Source organism: Haliotis rufescens, unplaced genomic scaffold, assembly GCF_023055435.1.
Source record: "Haliotis rufescens isolate VD_foot unplaced genomic scaffold, xgHalRufe1.0.p SCAF_4, whole genome shotgun sequence".
Classification (NCBI taxonomy): Eukaryota; Metazoa; Mollusca; class Gastropoda; order Lepetellida; family Haliotidae; genus Haliotis; species Haliotis rufescens.
In genome coordinates, this window is record NW_025964112.1 from 19,777,373 (window position 1) to 19,801,584 (window position 24,212).

Below are 24,212 nucleotides of genomic sequence, written 5' to 3' on the forward strand. Positions count from 1 at the left end.
CTTTGCAGGGCAGAACTTGAAACTGTGGCATGATATCATAACTATGCATGATATTGTGTGGTCCTGAGTTAGCATAAATTAGCATAATTAGCAGAAAGATGGTTCAGCAACTCTTTGAAAAGCATCATTCAACAAATTCATATTTACATGTGAGCTACAGAGCATGCAGTTAAAAGTTCTTCATCCAACTGTATTTTCACTATAAAGTGTACCTTTGACAGTAACACCAGACAATGGGTCAGTGACTGGACTGATGCTGAATGACTTACTTTGATCTGTTCATTGCAAGGACTGTATGTCGTTATATTTTCCTTTTAGTTGTGCCTGTCGGAGAGCCACAACTCCAGAGTTTGGATTGGTTTGGTGTTGATGGAGTCGTACAGTAGAGGTTTCTTGTGGTTACTGAATTTGCATGTCCTTTTTGTTTTGATTTATTACGTTATCATGCAATCCAGCACATTACCAACAACAACTAGAAATTTATGATGAGGATTTTATTATCTCATACAATCCATTATAATAATCAAATACATAAATATTCCTTCTGAAAAATGGTGTAATACAATGAGTCACTATAAACAATGTCATGACGTCCAGTTTAGGGTATCTTGTTAAACACATTCTCAAAATAGTTGTAAATGCTTGAAACAAATATAAAAGGGTTTGATTCATAAAACGAGCATTGTCAATGTATCAATGATAACATGTTTTTTGTTATTATAGAAAATAACATACAAAAACAACTGACATCTGCCCCAGGTCAGCTTGAATAATCATTGTGCTATTAGTCTAAATACCTTGACATTTGACAATAATTGCTAAGGTACAACCTAAGCTCAAAACACTTGTATTCAGGCACTCCACTGTTTATAATCATTGCATTTTCATTAAACTTTCTTTAATTGTTGAGTCTTATGACATGGTACCTGAGAGAAATTAAAGATTCAAATTGCTGCGAATTTGATTACTGAACCCTTGAGTGTAAACCAATCTTTGAGCATAAGACACAGCCTTTGATCTTGAAATAGCTACTTACAGCTTATCTTCATTCCTATATCAACTTTGATTTGAATCCACCTGAGAAAACAGTGTAATCAACAACATTGCATTTTGTCATGAAGATGCACATATTTAGCCCCATTTGAACTGGAAGATCACTCTTGGCTGAATATTCTTTACAGTAACTCACATGAGAATGACTTTGAACAATGTGTGCTGTGTAACAAGAAATACCCTTGTGTTATTAAAACAGATTATGTCTTGACAATGATTTGATATCCTATCATGTCCATACATGTGCCTCGACGCCAATATCAAAGTTACTGGGAGATAGATATATACACACAGACAGTGACAGATGAGACAGCAAGGTACAAACAATTATTTAATGTCACAGGAAGACACTACTGGCAGACTTTTAATCCTTATTGGATGAAAATATGCAGCTTTTTTCTGAGATAAAGGGACCAATAATGTGTAAACATTATCTCAAAATCTCTAACTTATATGCTGTAAATTCATTTTTATAACATTTACAATTAAAAGGACCTCAACAAAATCAAAGGTAAAAGAAGAATATTGATTGTATATTTTGAACAATTGGATAACTTTGAAAGGCACACAGATTCTGAGAACATTTTTGAAATTCTCTTCCTACCAGTAAACGTGTGAATAGAATGAAGGAATGACTGATTGCATCCTGTTGTGGTAACAGTAATGAGAAGATGAAAGGTGAAATGAACGTCTGTTCATATCACATGTATGGATATCATATATATCAAACCTCATTCTCATCAAACAGTGACATATTGCCACATTTATACAGACATCGCAAAGAATATGATGTCAATAAGTATCCATGCATGTCAAAATGACATCACAAGCAATGACAATATTCCCACACAGAAATGTTTTGAAATATTTACATCAATCTCAATGTCGCTATATCACAAAGTCTTGACGAAAAATGTCATCACACTGATGAGATTCATGTAACATTCACATTAATCCAAAGAATGCAAGTCACGAAGTTCTGTAATTCAAGATGTTGGTGCCATATGCTGAAATGTGAAAATGTCCTTTTTTAAAGGCAAACTTTTGTCAACACGAGATAACTATGTTACTACATGAAGACATAACGACAATGATATATACATCGTATTTCACACAGCTGTCACTGTATAATTCTGTTATCACAACGTTGTTCCATTCAGTCTTGTCCCTCCTTGACAAGTGTTTTTTTTCAGACACGCAGGTGTCTTCTTTGACAAGTATTGTCTAAGTCCAAGTTGTATTCAGCACAACAAATGTCACATAATGGAATTATATTCCAGTGGTAAGATATCACATATATGAATACATTATCTTCATAACAGATCAGTTCATATCAGAGAACGTCACTATCAGTTTACATATATTAGAAGTACCATGTGAATTTAGTTAACAATTACTTTTTTAAAACTTACTTTGAACTGAATAATTTGTTCACCTACCACTGAAAAGAGATATCAAAATTATGCACCTGGGTAAGAAAACCATACAGATAATTGTAAAAATAAGTGTTGGCAAAGGAAAACCCTATTAATGAGCAACATCACTAATAATATGCAAATCATTAACAAAAAGGGACATGATAGCTTCACAGTCTCAAATAGAAAAAGATTATTTATGCTAAATGCGATGAAGCTTCAATACAGCAATCTGACTCTCATTGTTATCTGTTATGAACTGATCTCCTTTGAACTGACAAAATGTCCAAGCAGCACAGGTCCAGAAGAGATCTTGATGATATTGCAAACATCCCCCATGTTTCCAGCTATAACACAAAATGCTGAGGATTGTTCATATTCAATGGTTGGAGTTCAGTGGAATCTGCGATGTGCATGCTTCGTAAAACATCAAGACGACCAATATTTTTCAGAGCTTGGATCAAAACACCCACTGTTGCTGCATCACTTTTGCTCCATTCTTGAATCATGTGTCGCATTGGAATAACAGAATCTTGCTTTGACTTGGATTCAAAGCCAGATATTTTTCTACTGTTGAATCCTGAAATAATACAGGAAGAAATTTAAAGATAGTACACATTACTATATGCCTAGACAAAAGTATAAACCAGACAATATATAAAAAGTATCTTCTACACATTATCTTGGGATCGGTTCAACAAGAAATCATTTGTTAAAGAGAAATGTAGGTCTTAAAATGTCTTCCATGGCTTGAATAATAAAAAACTCTCCATCTATGATTCATCAATGTGTTTTGTTCAGTTTGAATTTTGTACTAATACATGCCCAAAACTATATTTAACCAACTTATTTAATACAGAGCCATTAACCTGTAAGGGACTAAGAGGCAAAACATATATTTTCTGGCGGTTAAATGTTGTTTAGTTGATCACATAATTTTTTCAAAGATCAAAGATGATACCACAGTTTACATAGGCACAAAAAAATTCAGTATTTCAAAAGCTAATTAAAAAATGATTGCATTGATCTCTTCCTTTCACGAATACACTGCTGGGATGCACTGTTTCCTTTGTCAAGTCTCTGCTCATGGAAAACCTAATGCACACTGAGCTTTGATCAACAATATCTGTTCAACATAAATTAGATTTTACATTCATTCTTTCTTTACATTCAGACATTCATACATTGATAAACATGACAGGAATGGATCACAAGATCTGTTGTAGTTTGTAATATTTAAAGTTGTAGTTTTTCACGTCTAATTGTCTCTGCGTCGACTCATAACCTGAATAGCCTAATCTCTATGGCTCAACCCAGCCGAGACTTTCAATAATTTTATTGCCCTAAACTTCTAAAAGCCTATGGATATTAAAGCAAACAATGCGGAAGATATTGAATAGACTATATTTTTATGATTCTAACTGAGCTCAGCGAAGTCTTTCATTTAGATGAACACAAAACCATCTGTCGGATAGAGCAAGGTGAGTGGTCAGGCTTGGATACCTTGATTGTGTTTCAGTTAAACAAGTCCTACAGGAAAGTAGATTTACTACAGAAAAAGTTGCTGTGCCATTTGTTTTTCCTTCATTTAAGAGCCTGAAATATGCTAAAGAATGATTTCTTCATAAAAAGTAGGAAAACTTCTAAGCATAAGGAACAAATTTACTGATCAATATCAGACAATGAATGGATAGGGATTGTACTTTGCATTTTTTCACATAACATATTTCCATATAACTTGATATGTATCATCAACAGTCTTCTAATAAGGACTGAGTGAATAAACATATTCAAAATATCAGAATTTCAAACATTGCTTTGAACTGCCTTATAGTGAGGGACATGAAGACTGTGAAGTCAGGGTGGTGGAGAGAAGAGCCATAAGTCTGTCAGAGGAGGTGAAGCAAATAGCTAAAAGGCAAGTCAGTGACACTCCTGCCTTTAGAAGTAGTTTTATTGCCTGTTGCCTGAAGCTGCCATGGATCAAAGACTAGCTGCATACACTTACATACATAGGAGTTTTCTGTTGAGGAATGAGTACAGACTTGAGTGATGTTAGATTAGCATTCAGTATACCCAAAGTGAAGCCAGACATGGTGGATAAAGACAGACCTTTTTGTAACAATAACTGCTTTGGTCAACAGTTTAGGAAACTATTTATATCTCAGTAGGTGAATGTTATGTGTGTCCTTTTAGAAAGATTAACTTATTATTTTACTCCTATTAACTCTCCAGTTTCATTAAATGATTAACTTCTAGACCTCAGCTTGACTGATGTCACTTATGGTTCCTTCATCATTATTGAGCCATGAAATTTAGCATTAACTAAGAAAGTGAGCTAATTGGATTCAACAGAATAACCCCTCATTAAAAGTCATTTGTATTTTTAATCAATTGAATTAAGCATGAATGATAAGCACATGACCTACATTCAAAAGCATAGTGGCATTAGCAAAGCTGATTGATTGGTAATGGTTGAAGGGTTTTATAACTGTTAGGTTGTTGAGAAATGTTTTTGCCAGCAACACTTGGTATACATACCTATTTCCTTCGCAAGCCCTCTCCATTCTGTTTGACTTGCACTCTGAGAGAAACACCGCTCCAGTTCCCTTTTCTTAGCTTGTGGCAGGTCTCGTATCCTAGTTGCACATGTTACAATGGCTGCAAACGAAAATAGGCATATATACACTTAATGCTTTACCACAAAAGCTAATATGTATACAATTAGCTAGCAGTAATAATAGATGTGTATCTTGTTGTATGAGCAACACTAACATGCAGACTGACCCATCTAGCATAGCAAGAAGTTGCATTATCTACAAAATATTTCATTTGGATTTGTTGGTTCTTAATTGTAAATCCAATCAGAAATTAAAATGTGAATATGATTATGCCAAAGAAACTCCTTCCATATTTCCTTTCCTTTGAGTCTTCTTTTATATTTTTTGTAGCAGGGTTATTAGCTACTTTGAAACACTTTCTTGCCCTTAGAACATCCTTTGATGTGCTGATAATTTAAACATCCCCTTTACACTAAAATAGATTCATTAGTCATCAGATATCACATTCATCCATATCATAATTCCTCCACTGTTCAGTGAATCTTTCTTTCATTTCTTTTATTCTCAAGATTACATAATCAATACACTCCTTCCATCCATTACAGAATCAATGGCAATAATTTCTGCAGTGAAGCCAAGCTCTAATCCTAGTGACACATACCCATAACCCTTCCTCAAACTACACCTACTTCAAATTTTATGACATGATTTTATTTCTAAGCAGGGGAGGCAACCCTGCTATCTGACAATACGAGTCGCTCTGTTTGGAAGTGGACAACCCCACTCACACATTTAATGGCACATGAAAGAATGTACATTATCGATTAGTGGCAACATTCTCCGCTTTTTGTCAGTAGCTAGGAGTAATTGATAATATCACAAGAGGCGAGTGTTAGTTCGCCTATTGAGTCCCTTTGAAGTAGAGAGCAGTCAGTTTTATACCACTTTGATCACCAAACTCTACATGCATAAAGTTTTAATTCATTGCCACTGTGGATTCATCAAAGATTGTGTTATAGCTCTGACATCAGTTGTCGGGGACAAAAATTTCGCTGCGAGCTGTCGATTCACCATTGATGCCTGTATGATGTCCTTTATCAAATTCATATACATACACCTAAAAGATTGAACACAACTTTTCTGTGCTTGAGATGTGTCTCTAGGAGATAGCCTACAGGTTCAAATGGGAACAACCAAGTGGGGCTTATTCACAATGAGGGGAATGTGTTCCTGAGGCACTTAGTTAGAGGGGCAATTTAAAGCTGGGAGGTGTTTTACATTACTTTAACTGGATGGATTTTGCAACTTGACTACTGACGCAAAAACAATCAGACCTGTTTTCTAAATGTCATAGTTGTTTTAAAAAAAGAGTGTGAAATCCATGGCTACATTCTTTAAATAACTGCAAAAGTAGCACTGATGCATGATGGAATATCCATAGTCAAAAATACTAATTCTAATGTGATTAGGCAAACTAATCAACAAAATGGGTCTTTTAGGGACACAACTCTCCAGATTCAAACAAATAAAATAACTGTTTTTAATTTGTCTACCTTTCATTACATTTTTTGATATCTATCTTAATTTATTACTTTTTTTTACATCTATCCAAACTCAGCATCAGCCAAAGTTGTCTTGGCACTTCCACCCAGGGAGATATCAGACTAATATTGTAACAGAGGGAGGTAAATGGACTTACCACAATTAGTTCCCTTTTGCTGATGTTCAACTTCCACATAAATCCCACTGTCTCCACCTGAAGCTTTAGAGTATTCAACATCCTCATGAGGCTCTCGTACAAGACGCTTTTCCTTCATTCTGCGATAGTGAACAAGAATAACGTATCCCAGAAGTCCAACCACCACAGCTCCAAGAATTGCACAGTATAAGGGAATGATATCAATATCCTTTTCCCGAGGCTTGTGTTCTTTCTGGATGGTGTGCTCATTAGGGATGTGATATTTACCCCCTGGGTTTGTGCTGTAGATAGGTACACCTGAAAACAATAATAAAGATGTTGATCCCACAGAATAACATATACATGTACACACACAAACCTTGTTTATAGTTAGGGCATCATCCATGCATGTAGTCCTATAAAACGTACTGGATACATCATAGAAATTAATGAAATATTTAGGCATTAGTGTGACAATAATCTTCTTTTATACATTCATTTGATATTATCATATTTGAAGGATGTATTTACAACTGGGTATAATAGCAACCTATCTTTAGCATGTTCAGAGAAATTTCTTACCCCTGTAATGATCATATTCACCATTCCTATCATACCCTCTATAAACCTTGACTAAAATTGCAAATTCAATTTACATGGAATGCGCTTTAATCATCTTCCAACCACAGTTTAATCTGTCACGGAACTGCTGCCATGTATAAGGATAGACTCATTAAAGATGAACTCAGCTGGACTAATGCTGCTAATCTTGCCCATATAAACTTCAATCTGCATAAAAACGGTCAAAATGTGTATGAACCTTTTGCGTGAGGGCAAATGAGAGATGAACATAGTTGCCTTCAAAGAGGGTAGTTTAATGATCCTGACGGCTTTTTAGTTTTAGTACAGCTGATTATAACATAGCCACATCTAACACAGATTCTGCAAGATCATACACACGGATTCATAACTCCTCCTTTAAGTTAGGGATAATTACAAAACAGCTGACAACTATCAACAAGATTACGAGCAGGGAATAAAAAACCCTCGTCTTTGGGGGAAATTCCTTTGCTCCCTTCCATGTCATAAAACAGGCAAATGAGGTGGGTAAAGTATGATGGCTTCCGCACCAACGTTGTTACAGTCCCTACAAACAGGCTGTATACATCACGCCTATCATATCTTACATATAACGCCTGCATATTATGCCAAAAAATCATATAAAAAGTGCTTCCCAGGTACGAACCCTGCTCATGATGGATACTGTTTTACACATAATTAGCAAAACTGAAAATCGTACAGAAGTATGTCTTTTCCAGATCCTTTGACATGAGTTTTTACTATTTTCTCAATTACAAATGGTCAAATAAGACTGTTATTAATATACAAATACCACTTTGCTTAATTTTGTTCAGAGTAATTACATGAAGATTACTTTGTATCTTCTCCTTAAAGTGCTGCAGTCATAAATTACAAGTCCTAAAATTTCTTGAGCTTAAAGAGTGATTCTTGTTCTGAATATTGCATAATTCACACATAGAAATAGTCAACATTAGTTTTCCGGAATATGTTGTTATAGTGAAAGTATTATCCAAAATGGCCGCCAAGATGAACTGGCAACCAAACAGCTGTGTTGAGGGAAAGATTCTCATCATAATAAATGCAACACGCCAGCGGAAAATCACTGCCTTTTCAAAAGCATACTGTTTTCTCTGACTAGCAATAAATTTTGAGATTATTTTTGCACATGTGAGCATGAAAGAAAGCAAGTTAGTTTGCCAGGGGCCATATATGGTCTAGATATCAAACGCAAGCTTCACTGGGTTGAATGTCTAAAACTACAGTGAATAAACCTACACCAAAACTTAACTACTTTTTGTATTTTTGCAGTGCCAATGCTGAACGATTTCAACAAACTACAAAGTTTTCAAAATGTGTCATTAAGCCAAGATCATACCACCCAATTCAATATGAAATGATAGTGATATTCTTATGTTGTACTGAAATGTTTTTGATAAGTTTCCATAACAAGCTCACAAAGCACACTTTCATCAAAGGTTCCCTGTGAAAGCCTTCCATAAATCATTAAATTCAAATGAGACAAATATTTTGCATATATTTGAACATGCAAGTTGTACATGTGACAAACCACCTTTTTAAGCATGAAAGGGAACCTTTGAAGTTTATCAGAATGTTCTTTTGCCCCTTGTGAGGTAATTTAAGACTATTCCATGATAACTTGATATAATTCTGAATAGTCCTCAAACAAACAGAACAGAAAGCTTTCTGTCTCTTGAGTATTGATGATGCCAAACATTTTAATTGCTTTAAACATTCTTAAAAAATGTTTAATCTAAAAGTGAGCATGTGCTCATCAACAGATAGTTTGATGAAAGGAATCCTTCTTTTGATATTTTTAACATGTTACCTCTTAAGACCTGTTTATTAAAATGTCTAATGCATTTAAATATCTTCATTGATGCTTAATAGTGATTTTTGCTGCAGTCTCTTTTGGTAATACGTTTTTCAAACATCAAAGGGAAGTTCAAGCAGCACATGCTCATTTGACAAAACTGCTTCAAATGTGAGCATTAACTGTATCAATGTATATTTAGCATATATATTAAGTTATCAATTTTGCAGAAAAATGAAAAAACAATTCATAGGATTGTTGTATTTCGGAAAGTCATGGCTACCAATTATCTTGAATTTTCAAATTGTGCACAATTTAACTCTGGCCTATTCCTGACCTGCTATAATGTCGTAATTGAGCAAATTTTACGAGCTTGCATAAAACTCATCCCAACGTGTTTGATACATGACGACATTAAAGCCAAAAGGGAGTTTACAACTCTCTAGAGACGATTCTCATAACGCTTTATGAATTCAAATATATCACACATTTCTACAGTTAGTACCAACAGTCTATGTTATCATTCATACGGTGCTTTGAACTTGTTTTTTTAACGACACATACAAAGTGCTACAAATTCTATAATGCCAGGATCAATCAATATTATGCATGATGCAAAATGTTATCCAACGCCTAAAATGTAGCATTTGCACGACTCATCTACAATATTACGCCCATCCCCCACCATACCTAATTAATAGCCATTATTTGGTTTAGGGCTAAGAGCGGGGTGGTCCTAATTCTGCCGTCTTTCTCCTTTCATACAGTTTCAAAGGGAAATTGTCTTTGATCATGGCTCTGGTGCAAATGTGAACATCGGTAAAATATTGTTGAGTTTGATCTCGCTAACTTTCCGAAGCCCGTAGAGGCGATCACGGACATTGATGATGTAATTATGCTCTAATGAAATCAACGTCCTGAGGGGAATCTCTCGTAGAATTGGATCTAACATTACAAAGAGCTATTTCAAAGGAAAGCTGTTGTTTTATGTAATTTGGGGATGGAGTGATTTCAGTGGGATTCCTTTGTTTTATGTAATTGGAAGACAAGAGCCGACTGCTCTCTACAATAAACGCAAAAACGTTGCCCACAAAAATGTCAGATGTTCAATTCGTGTTTTGAAGTTCTTTCAGATGCTTTTTGTTGCGGCATTATTTTTTCACTAAGGGAAAGATTGATGGGTAGGGAATCGCGGGGCTGTCAGCCATTTTCTTTGTGTTGTCAAACATTGAGGATCAGTTTAATTCCATACCAACTTTCCACTACCAGTAATAACAAGATATTTAACTTCAGATGCCGTGCAAAGTTTCTGTTCCAGTTATAAGATGATATTCAACTACTTGTTTAGTTTTGCCTTCCTTATAGCAGTTATAACATGATATATACTGATAATTTATTTTTTTGTTATTATACATATATGTAGCATGGAATATAATATTAATACATCTTATTGTAACAGCAATCTCTGTTAGATTCCAAGAGCATGTTAACAAAGTTTTCTCATTTCAAAGGTTCTGCATGATCTGTGAAGTATCTTTGAAAAGATCACTTGAATTGATATTCCTTTTATGTTAAGAGATAAACACTTTGTCTTGAGAGTATACTATTTGCCTAATCACAAGCTGTTGCCAGTGTATCTTATTGAGTTAGAAATGAGTTTTATCACGTTTTTGTTGGGTAAACATTATCAACCATGTGCACAGATGTAACAGTGACAGGTGAATAAACATTTTTTTCTAATAGGACAAACCGTTGAAATATACCTTCCTTAAACCCTGAGGAATAAGATTTGCTGAAAGTAAATTGATATTCAACTATGTACATCCAAGTAAACTTAACCCTCATATCATCATCATTACAAATTAATGCTGATGGAAAACATGCAACTAATTCTATCATTATCTACTTTCACAGAATGGTCATTCACTTCTTTCTTGCTAGCTGCATGGGTAATCATCTTAGATATTAAATTGTCAACAACTAGTGCACTAAGCATTATCATATTAACAAAAACAATTTATATTCAAATGAAATTAATCATTTATTTCCTTTGCAGAAATGATTCTGATTTAATGTTGTTTCACTAGACTGTATTCTATGTATTTAGACAAAAACAGGATTTGACAAGTTAAGGACCAATGCTAACAAAATGATACCCTTTTGTGCTGTTAAATAGAAAAAAATTCTCTCCAAAAATCTCTCTAACAAAAAGATGGAAATTATGTTTTGGCTCTGACTTTGAACCAATATTTAACTGCACTATCTCATAAGCTATCGGCAATGTTTCGTCAATGTTGAATTTCCAATCATCTGTGATAATTTGACTCAATTCTGGTCAAAGCCCAAAGTGAAACTAGTTGTGTGGAATAATGTGATTGTGTCCTCCGAGTTCTTCTCTTCCACAGGACTGTGTGAAAGACGTTAAGACAGCTCTTTCACTGCTAAAAGCTATTCCCCTTTGACTTGTTTAGAAACAGGTGCCTTAGAGACACACTCTAATCCTTTAGATGTTCGCACTGAATAAAACTTTCCTTTTCCTTTGGTTCATGAAAAGGGACTTGGCCCTTTTGGAAAGTTGATGATCGTTTTCTTTCGAAAAAAAAACACCCCTAAGCATTTGTTTGTTTAGTTTATTTGCGCTTGGGAATTACAATATTATCATTCTGTCTGTTTATTCAATTTGTCCTTTGTCATAAAACTTGGAGAAAAGACCTAACAGAATGTTTGCAGAGCCAACTATCGTATTACACTCTTTGGAGTCCTCTGAGTGCGGATATACCCCATGTCGGGGGGTGGGGTGGGGTGGGGGGATTATTTGGAAACATTGAAAAGAAGATGTCTGGGTTTTTTGGTCAAAGATGATATGGAATACTTTTTAGTATTTTCAGATCATGACAAATAGGGTTTGTGCTTGATATGTGTCCATTTATGTCATGTCATTGACATCGAATGAAGCAGTGTATTATCAAGCTTTCAACAATATTGACAAAAGTGGTTCTTGTGCCCTATAAAGCTGGGTGTGGCGAGTGAGCATATTAACCACTATGCTACCCAAGCATATATATACAGATAAATTTGCTTCCTGATATAATTATTCAAAGATTTATTTAGATTGCTGAAAATACAATTTATGTGCACAAGATTTTTTGTCTCCAGGCATCACAACAGTGCCATATTGATCTGTAGCTCACCTGATTTGATACATTATAAATCATTATACATTAATGAATGTGTTACATTATAAATCATTATACATTAATGAATGTGTTACATTATAAATCATTATACATTAATGAATGTGTTACATTATAAATCATTATACATTAATGAATGTGTTACATTATAAATCATTATACATTAATGAATGTGTTATATTATAAATCATGATACATTAATGAATGTGTTACATTATAAATCATTATACATTAATGAATGTGTTACATTATAAATCATTATACATTAATGAATGTGTTATATTATAAATCATTATACATTAATGAATGTGTTACATTATAAATCATTATACATTAATGAATGTGTTATATTATAAATCATTATACATTAATGAATGTGTTATATTATAAATCATTATACATTAATGAATGTGTTATATTATAAATCATTATACATTAATGAATGTGTTATATTACAAATCATTATACATTAATGAATGTGTTATATTATAAATCATTATACATTAATGAATGTGTTATATTATAAATCATTATACATTTATCAATGTGTTATATTATAAATCACTTTATTTGAAGTTAAAAGTTAAAGAGAGAGATGAATTGCATTTTACATCTCATTTTAGACCTGTATAAAATATTTCATGACTTAGCAAGTATGGTTGCTTTATTTCTTTCAACAACCAAACAATTTATATTAACTTTAAATCATTTCTGAACAGAATTGTTTCGTCTGTTTCTGGAGGTATTAGACAATGTCTTGTTACTTACTTAGACATATTGTATCCTGGGATGGCGAGCATGTCTGCAGCATCTTCTGGTCACTGGAGCAAACTGTGCATGGTTGACATTTTTCAGTGAAACTGATTTCACGAGCAAATGTTCCATTTGGACAAGAGTCACACACTGAATTCTGGTTAAGGCTGCACTGCACTGAGATTCCCCAGCCTCCTGGGCAAATTTCACAAGCCTTACACTCTCCAGTGTCTAAAGAAAAGAAATATTCTGATGCACATTCGCACACAGTGTCATGAGTAGTATTGCATGGTGATTTCACAAATGCATCCTTTGGGCACTTGGTGCAGTTCAGACAAGGCTGAGAGTGACTTCGGTGTGGTGAATAGGTACTTCCCTCTGCACACTGTTCACATGAGGTGTTATTTACAACAGTACATTGCTGAGTAGCCCCGGACCCTGCCGGGCATCTTGTACAACACTGTTGTCCATTTAAGTCATATTCATCTTTCTCACAAGCACATTGCACCATGACCTGGCAACACTGAAATAAAAGAAAGACATTTGTGAAATCTTAAAAGCATTTCTACATTAAAGCAAGTAAAAATCAAAAATATGATACAGAAAAAAATAAGTTGACATTTATAACACATTTATACTGAAAGTATAGTACTGAGTGATCATTCAAAAGTCAGTTAGGAATAGTCATCAGATCCTCCAGAAGATACAATTTTTTTCATACCTTGCTCACTACTTGAATCCTATTCTTATAGATCATACATGCATAACCACTCATTCATTCAAACATTCATTCATTCCAAATTCAGACTTCTTATTTCCTTAAAGTTTTTGTTGAAAGACATCTTTCATCACCTGTAACCTATTGTACAGTGCTTTTGGGGAACATTCTTCTGTTTAAGGTTTAAATTTGTAATGAACTTTAATGAAATGTTCCCAGCTGATATTCCCTAAAAGGAAGCTGGCTTAATCCTGGTTTTCACTATGATAAATGATATCTATGAAATCACAACAACAAAAAAACCATTCATAATATTTTTTAAATTAAGGATGAGAATTTTGACAACAGAACATGATTTGCCATCAGGGCTCTGCTCATAACTGGTGACCCCAGAAAACCCTTTCAAGCAGCCTTTCATGGCTGGCCATAAAACATACCAACACATCAAAATTATCATGTTAGGATCTGTGTCCGTAGCATTTACAGCAAATTATCGCACTTGTGTTAGAGCCCTGGTTAATTCAAAGTTGGACCTATAAATCAGAGATGAAACTAGAATATCTGTGTAAAATGACAGTTATGCAGGACAAGGGTCTTTGTATCACAAGCTATGAAATACAACTTTTGATTCTGAATTCGTCACTGCCTGGTTGTTCTCTTCTGCAGAGTTGAACCTATCCATCTTTGACCTCAGTCCTTCAAAAGCATCCGAACATACTCAACTTACCAGATAAAATGTAAATAGTTCTTATTTGCCTCAAAATAAAATCATGTTCCCGAGATAAAACATTCAACAAATATATTGGTCTATCCCCTTTATATGAAACCCGAAATTTAATTAAATAACACATTTTCTAACAAACATTTGAACCAAGTCAAAATACATAATAAGCTTCTGAGAAATGGAAATCCAACATAACAATTTTAATAAATCAGTAAATGTCTAATTATAAAGGATGACTGAATTAAGAAGAGAAGAAGTCGTTGAATGAATAACCAAACAACCAACTCCAACCAAGCATGACTGAGAACTACTCCAACTACCAAGTGAGTTTGTTCCTGTAATACCTGTATTCTGCGATCTAATCCCCTCTTTGTGCTGCTCAACCCCTCCTAACATAAGAACCCCCTTCAAACATTGTCCCTGTCTGTATTCATAGCTCCACCCCTCTCTCTACACACACACACACACACACACTCCTGTCACAATTCCCACATGGGTATATGAAAACCAACTGAAACCTTTAGACCTATTAATGTTCTTTAAATTTAGATTGTCAAATACAGCTAAGCTTATTTCATCAAGGAAATACAAATCCATAGTTAGAATTTAATATAAAGGAATTTGTAAAGGATTTGCATGTTGTTATAGAGGGGGTGAAAAATGACTGTGTCAACCCTCTTCTTTGTGTTATTCTCCATGTTTCTCAATGACACAAAGTTCTCAAATAAGTTTATCATGACAGCCACACATATTAATATTCTAATTCTAACTAATGAACCTAGAACTGAACCCTCAACCCCATAATAAACAAGGGATGACCAGATGAATGCATGGAAGTTTATTTCACATGGATAATATCAAAATATATTCGTAAGTGGAATATACATAAATTAATTTCTACAAACACTACTTCCCACAACTTGCACACTCAACGATGTAATGGCATTGATACTATCGCATAATTATGTTTATCTTTGCTGATAAATATTTTCTGCTGTCCCTTTGAAGACGGACTTTTGTTGGCTGATGAAAATGAAATTTGACGTCAAAGATCAAACAAATCCTGCTTTGTAAATAAGTATTGCTTGCATAATTTCTTTCTTCGGGTTCGTCATTCTATGAATCTGAAACAACAAGCCCAGATCATTGCTCATCAGCAATATCAAAATAGCTATTTTCCCAAAATGGCTTTCATTAATGATCAAAGCTAGAGAAAAGATGGTGGTTTTGATCACGGCTCATTGACATAGCAGACTCCCATTAACTGTCAACCATAAAATTTCGCACTCTCCCGCCAAAGGCTACTTTGTCATCGCAATTAGCATAGGAGTGGACTGTGCCATCGCGATTAGAAAAGTCAAAGACACCGTCCGATTGCTATCTCGGTTGTACAAGCAAATTGTCTGGCCATTTTACCCTCCATTTAAACACACTGCAGTTATCAGAAAGACTAGATAAATCCTTTATGGTCGAACTGACCAATTAACTTGGGTCACTTCCTCTTTGATGAGAACGTACACATACAGTTCAAGCAGACGATCGTTGCACGGACTACACATGCGCAATCAGACAAATCAACTTCCGACAGCGCGTGTTCAAGTCAAATTCGATGCATGTGGTTATATCGTTCGCTGTATGGAGAATTGGTTAGTCGCTGTAGGCGGAAGCCAGCGCTTTGATATGAATTTTACGACACATTCGTAATTGAAAACTGATTTTAGTACTCCGTGCTTCGTGAAAGAAGTGCAGAATTAAATGATTTCACATTCATGCTAAATATAACTGAAGGGATATTCTTTGTCCGAGCGTTGCGTGAAACAGGTCCGATATTAAACCATGCTGGAGAGGGATTTTCGGGCGTAGCATTTAATGTTACCATCAGGCATTCAAATGGTGTGATTTTATGACAATGTGAACTAAAACATCAAACGTAACATCGGGTCTACGGCGACAAACAGGATGTATATGTTTAAAAACTTACAATTCCTTTCGTCTCACGAGATAAAATGTACAAAATATCCTACAGGACCACTTTAGCTCGGAAAAAGACAACACCCACTTGGTTTGAGTTATGTATCACTCAAGAGGTTGACAGTTGCCGGCCCCGCGGTACATAGAGGAACTAAGTGTGATTCAAATAAATGCCACTCACGTGCATTCAAAGAAGTTGCACATTAATGTAACGCCATTTTTCAATACGTTATTTTCTCTATCGACCCTAGGTGATCAAACACTGTATACTTAACGTGTAAAATCTCTTCCTAAATGTTTTGGTGACAGCTCTTCGGGCAAAATAACTTAATTGCTTACAAATTGAACTTCTTGACCAAACAATTTTATTGTTCACATTTGACCTGGATTAAATCGTACGATGTTTTCGTACTTAACACCAGATGTATTTCTTTCCATTATCTCAACACCTTGCAATTCCAGTGACAAGTTCCATTCTAAGCCCCGGGGTATGTTCAGACATATACGAGCAGCGCCCAATAAACGCCACGATATTAAATTTTGAAACACATTGTCTCTCATGGGTTGAAGTGTTACTCCTTGATCCACCCTCGGGGGGGGGGGGGGGGGGGGTTCTTTAATTACCTCGTATTAGATTTATTTGAATGACAAATGTGTGATCTGATGTGTCACAACTTGGTCGATGAGAACTGACCCTGTAATCAGCAAGTGATGGCGGGTGATCTAAGTTAGTTTTAACTGGTTACCGTGAAGATGCCATTTAGCGTTCATTTGACAAGAGTTTGACAGCAGTAGGTTCCTTCTTGACAAATACTCTCTAATTGAACACAATGGAACACGACCGTAGTGTCCCAATAACGTTAAATCATCTCTATTTAGCCGCAACAAACATCGCACAAGCGTAACGATGTTACGCTGCAATGACAACAACTGACATTGTCGCTGGATGGCCGTTGGCGTAGTTGTGTGTATAACATTCAATGTTTGCCGGACCGCCGCTCTAAACAGCTGTTTATGCACCTTCAAAGCAAATTTAACGATGTTCTCTACAACTTGCTTTCACAGATTGTTCATCGACCAACGAACGCATCCGACATTACGCGAGGCCCTGTATGGGTTGGTAAAACAAAGCTATATATATAATTTCATCCAAAGGGTACCAATTTTCATACCTTCAAATGTAAAGGGTTTTGGAAGGGACCAAATTATTACACTTACAAATCGGAAGTCTAAAATTTAATGTTGACCTGAACCGATCGCAATTAAAGAACGTAATTTAACAAACTCAGATGGCCGTCGCTTCACCGTTCCGTACCATCCCAGGAGCCCCAGTTGCAACTTTGATCTAACCGCCCATTGTCTCGGAGTTTAAAATGACAGCGTGGGATGACATGGAGTCTAATTTAGTTTATAGATTCAGCGTTCGTCCCTTTATCCCTTGGTAAACCAATGAGTTAGAACAAGACTCCGTGTATCCCCTCACAGACAGAGGTGGGCCACCTGACCGTATAATAAATTAAATAACTTAGTTTACGAGAGGCTAATAAGTTGGGGGTTTTAAAGAAAGGAGTTTAATTACAACCGCCGTATTTGCGACATACGCTCACGTACCCCGAATTTGTCTTTGTGAATGTACCATTGTGCACCTAAATGACATTGTCCTAAATACTAGGACATTTTCAGAACCGTATCCAATCAGTACTAACTACCTGTCTAGAATACACACAGCCGCTTGTTTTGGTGCAAGGAGGTACTAGGTATCCGTTGTCTACAGTTTACTACAGAACTGTTGTGAGTGCAGCAACACATACTTAATGCGTCCAACCACTCTCTTACAATTACCATGCATGTGACACTCCCAACAAAAAACAAGATCGTATAAGTCCTTTCTACCAACCCTTTCTTGGTATCTCTCAGTTACAACCTCGACAGTCCATGGCACCGAGGTAAAATACCCTTTAGCCTATTCGTGTCTGCATGTCTTATTATGCTTTCTATTAGCCGTCTTCTCTTGGCCAAGTCAGGTTCAACGTAAAGTCTCCTAATTTGAACCATTGCCTCTTAACCAATTACAATTATTCCACAGTGTCTGTATGCCATGATAATATGGACCGTCATCTCTTAAACAAATCAGGTTCATGTTATAACGGGTGTGGTATGCCAAACCAGGTCCCTAAACCCTACGACAGCATCCTCTTCCAAGTACACCGACCTTTTCTTTGTGAACATCCATCACCTAATTCCGCTATTCTGGAAAACAGGGCTACCCAAACCCTTACTGTCCTTCTATTTTAACATCAGTTGCATGGACACCACTCCTTCAGCAATCGCCCCCCTCTTCAGCCCTCTTGCCCACCCCCCATTATTGCCCACCCACTAAAGAATGACAAAGCCAGATGTCCAAGAACTGATCAATTAGAGCCAACTTGCTATCCGGCCATAAACTTGCCGTAACAATTGGAATGAGTTTGATATGTCCTGCTATGCTGGGACGACGTTATAAAACGGGGCAATAATTGATACAAGAATATCCCATCGTCTCGCCCCGCTGCCACAAAGATGCGGGCAATGGAAACTGCCTTTGTTGGGTATTATTCAAGAAATTTTATCACATCGCAACAATGGTTCTAAATATGTCTTTCAATCGGATTGGTAAAGAGGGAGAAAATACTAAAAAGGTGATATTAATGACATTTCCTTTTCCTGTCGATTACAAAGCCTTAATGATCACATGTCCTGTAATTAGCCATGCCAGGAAGTTTTTTTAAGTTTAGCGGTTTATTCAGAAAGTTACCCAAGTGCAACCATTAGATAAGCAAGTTTCGTTCTGCTTCATAAAGTACACATGTCTAAACAATATCGTACCATAGGTTTTGTCCCTCACTGAAAGTATTTGCTTGTTACTGTGTCAAATATTCTGGCAGCTCTGGCAGACCGGTTAAAGTGGAGCTCTTAAGTCAATTCAATTTACTTTTAAAGGGTGATCAATTTGAGCAGCTGATGGGATGAGTATCTTCAGAAAAAATCAAGTTTGTACAACTTTTTCTCAATATTTACCTTCATAATGATAGATTAACAGTTGAAAAGATTGCGATACCGTTGCGTTTGAAGGCGAGTTTATTAGTCGCCCGAATGACGGTATTTTACGATATTGCTCAGATTAAAGTTAACTGATCTGCTTTGAAGACAGCACTACTTCATCTCCGAGTGCAAGATGGCGATGTTTGAGAATTATGAATGTTGAGAAATGGTGACCTCACGCACGGCAGCCATGTTTGTCAGGAGAACGGCGGCGGGGTGTGTGTTGACACTGAGGCTGATCGGCAGTAGTCTTATAGCCCTCAAACAGTGTATAAATCCTCCGGGAGCACTTTAAAAGAAGCCACATCTCTACTTTCTTCGGGCCCAACTACACCAGTGTGTACACGGTCTTAAACAGGGTTACAAACCACATTCAGGAATGTGGTAGCTCTGTCGTCTGTTTGCGATGGCGATGACGGTTGCCCTGAAGATATTACTCCCCTTATCAGGCGGTCCGAACCTCAAGGGCTATATAGTACAACGCTTAGGAAGATTTAGTCCTTAATTCCGGGATATGCTTCCAAGTACACTTTCCGTGAATGTCAGATCGTCATATGAATGGACGCGGCAAGGCAGAACTCTTGTCTACTGATAACTGTATTGGTGTCGGTAAGATGGATAACGGTCATTGATGTCAATGATATTGGTCATTGGTCTGATGCAATACCATGTTAGCTAAGAGTAATCTGACCTGGAAACAGTTTATGACGAAAATTTGAAACCATTATCGATTTGTATAAATCTGAAGGGGTTAATTCTTGTTACAGTAATCCCTTAAAAGGTGTGTGTAGAAAAAATGGCTTTACGTTTGTTCTAATGAATAGATTCAGTTGAAATAATGCAATTGGGTACAGAGATTCGTGACGAATATTGTTTGAAATACGGAGAATACTCGTTATGCGTGGCATTGTTTCCAGCGTGAATCTCTGATCTCTGTTAGAACGGCATTGAACGATCGTTGACTTTGGTTGTAAAATCATTTCAAAGGGATCATTTACGTATAAGAGCAGACTTCAAAGGTATTCGAATCGATAGTTGATGAACAGATTTCGCAGACGTCAATACTTATTTTCGCCTTCAATGCTGGATTGTCCGGAGGCTATTCATTCTGAATTTGTTTGTTTATTTTGAATATTTCCTAGAGCAAAATGTGTGTGTTTAGTTGCTTTGCTTCAGGGAGATACAATTTATCAACGCGAAAGCATGTCACGTTTTCGACCGATGTGCAAGGCAGACGACAAAACAGCGACACTTAGAGGCAAACTGCTCCAGCAGACGACACGGTTTACATGTTAATGTTTTTGTACAACTCATATGATAAATCTAAACTTGTCAATGCAAACTTGTGTTTATTTTAGCTCTTTTGTATTTAGAACACGTTTTCTGTTTATATCTAAAGTTTGCCACATAACCAAAAACCATAAGGACATATTCGCCCTCTTGTCTGATACACATCAAATAATTGCCAACCAGTCCTCACACTAAAACCACTGCACTGAAAGACCCTTGTTTGTAAAAGGATAATATCTAGAATGTAATCATTAAAGATAATGATACAAATAGCCACGATAGCATACGTGGACAAATTAACACTGTCAGGCGGCATGACCAGACCTTTGTCTATGACAAACTGACATGAACTTTGCACCAATGGTTTGTTCACATCTGTGATACACGTATCTGTCTTTTATAACCGAGTTTTTCACGATCACTTTTACCGGACCAGGACCCATCAATTTTCTAGCTGACAATCTCCCACCATAAACCATCTTAGACCGTCACTCGGTAGGCGAGTCGCTCAAGTGAAAACATCACCGGCATGACTGACTACAGACAGGCCACATACCGACTTCGTATCTGTCAATATAGCGCCCTCTCTGCTCCCTATACATCACAGAATGGCCCACTGATATGTGTATGTCCTACACCAGATCTTCTGTTTTTGCATGTGTATCATATATATGCTTGTATGTGTATCCCACATATGCTTGTATTTGTATCGCATATATTCTTGTATGTGTATCTCATATATGCTTGTATTTGTATTTTATATATGCTTGTATGTGTCCTGTATGCTTGTATGTGTCCTATATGCTTGTATGTGTGTTGTCCTATATGCTTCTATGTGTGTATTATATGCTTGTGTGTGTGTGTGTCTTATATGCTTGTAAGTGTGTCCCATATGCTTGTATGAGGCCTATATACTTGTGTTTGTCCTATATGCGTGTGTGTCCTATATCATATGTGCTTGTATGTGTTATATATACTTGTGTGTGTGACCTATATGCTTGTCTGTGTCCTATATGCTTGTATGTGGCCTATATGATTGTATGTGACCTATATGATTGTATGTGTCCTATATGCTTGTGTGTGTCCCATATGCCCGTGTGTGTCATATATGCTTGTGTGTGTCGTATATGCTTGTATGTGTCCTATATGCTTGTGTGTGTCGTATATGCTTGCATGTGTCGTATATGCTTGTATGTGTCGTATATGCTTGTATGTGTCCTATATGCTTGTGTGTGTCGTATATGCTTGTGTGTGTCATATATGCCTGTGTGTCGTATGTGCTTGTGTGTGTCCCATATGCTTGTGTCTGTCCCATATGCTTGTGTGTGTGTCGTATATGCTTGTGTGTGTCGTATATGCTTGTATGTGTCCTATATGCTTGTGTGTGTCCCATATGCTTGTGTGTGTCCCATATGCTTGTGTGTGTCCTATATGCTTGTATGTGTCCTATATGCTTGTATGTGCATATTTTCATCCTCTTTATCGGATAACTGGCATGTAGTTACTTATTTGATTTATCTATCTGTGTTTTATCTTCTAAATTTTGTTGTATATTCTGAATTCCTTATCCTGATAATATATAAGTTACTTTATTTGATCTCAATTAATTAACTGATAAATAGAAGATGTATTATGTAGATGTGTTACCAATATGCTTTGTCCAATTTGAATAAGTGAAATCCATTCGTGAAAACCTTCTGCAAAGACCGGGTATACTAGAGTGACAAGTGTTGAATTCGGTTGCTGCATGTCTCGATGTATATTTCACACATTGTGATCATTGTGACGTCGCGTCAGCGGAATGCAAACTGTCACTAAGCTCCATGTTGGTCCCAGGTGTGCCCGCTAATTAACGACATGGTCACGGTTAATTAAACTAAGTACTTACTACTGCATGTGCCATATGATGTTGGTTGCATATTACAAATTGAATGAAATCCATGTCAGGTCAGAATGTGTTATTTCACCTGTCACCTACGCATCTCACTCAATTTCACTCGATACGTTCACACCTGACTGTGATACATATTCAATATATGAAATCGGAATACCGGTATAAAATAAACTACTTTTACCTTGAATAGTGTGAGTAAATATATATCGGAAAATAAATATTGACTAGAATAATACAGGTCAACTGTTATATACAGAAGGTTGTCTAACGTACGAAAACGTACGACTTGACCTCTACTTGTTCTTATGATGTTTAGCCGACACTTCAATAACTCTTCAAACGGCTCCACTGTGTCAACCGAGGGTTATTGACAACTTGCGTTCACGCTCACAGGGGGATTTGTGAGGACACCGACATACTACACTCGGATAGAGGGTAAGAGGGAGGGAGAAACGAAGGAGGGACGAGAAGATTTGATTTGGCAACCTTATCCTCCCGTAATTCCGACTTCGTGTCAATCATGCTTATATTTAATTGCATGTATAAGCATTGATTACATTTTGAATATGGGGACTCTATATTAACGTTAATATGTACTAAACGAGCATTGATACCTGTTTCGAAAGTTTCCTAATGTGGATCGATATTCGATGCTATTAAGCTGACCTGCTGATTGTATCATTGACTGGTTTCAGAATAACGCGAGAATTTTAAATTAAGGTAAATAGTTGCATAAACCCCCCATATCGGTAATAAACCGACACGAATCGCGAACGTTTAAAGTTTAGGAAAGTTTGACGAATCTATGTAAAATAACAACAACAAAATATGGTAAATGATTCACATGTATATCTGACGTAAATGGGCATGAGAAATAATAGAAAAGGCAAACATATTTTAGTAAGAAAAGAAATCTTAAGCGAAAAGGAAAGCTTGATAGAGGTTTCCCACGTTGGGACCTCCCCGTGCCCCCCGTTATAGCGCGCGTGTTTTCCCTACAGGCGAAGACAGATACAGTGTTGACTGTGGGTTTGTTTTACTCACCACGATCACAGCCAGGAAACAGATCCAAGACATGTTGACAGATCGCACTTGACAGTCAGACACACAATATGCTTGTAGTAAATTCCTTGCGCTGCAACCAAGTATATAGGGACGCGAGTTGAACTGACACGCGTTGTTGTAGAGCTCAACCGCTACATCTCAACACACGGGCCTCACTGCGGCAACTGTCACTCAATGCATCTCGTGTCAGTTTCAAGGCAGGATCGATCTGCTCTCTGATTGGCTGAGCGAGAGGTGACAGTGATTTATACCTTTGTAAGTAGTGGCTCCATGAGCCATATATGGGTAGTCTTTATTTACACTAAGCACATGGTAGGACTGTCGGCGTCTTTTGAAGATTGGATAAGTGAGAGCCTTTAGAATACTATTTGTGTTCAGTGACCCGACAGAAAAGCTTCAAGT

General features: G+C 36.4%; 1 protein-coding gene across 1 annotated transcript; it reads right to left on the bottom strand.

Annotated features, from left to right (window-relative positions):
- Window positions 1-479: 479 nt before the first annotated feature.
- LOC124132131 (tumor necrosis factor receptor superfamily member 16-like) lies at window positions 480-23,989 on the bottom strand. The gene is made up of 5 exons (XM_046495820.2): window positions 23,790-23,989; window positions 13,083-13,590; window positions 6,729-7,025; window positions 5,010-5,129; window positions 480-3,048 (listed from the first exon to the last, which is right to left on the bottom strand). Exons 1-5 carry the CDS (start codon window positions 23,820-23,822, stop codon window positions 2,816-2,818), a joined length of 1,191 nt encoding a protein of 396 aa, XP_046351776.1. The 5' UTR covers window positions 23,823-23,989; the 3' UTR covers window positions 480-2,815.
- Window positions 23,990-24,212: the final 223 nt, after the last annotated feature.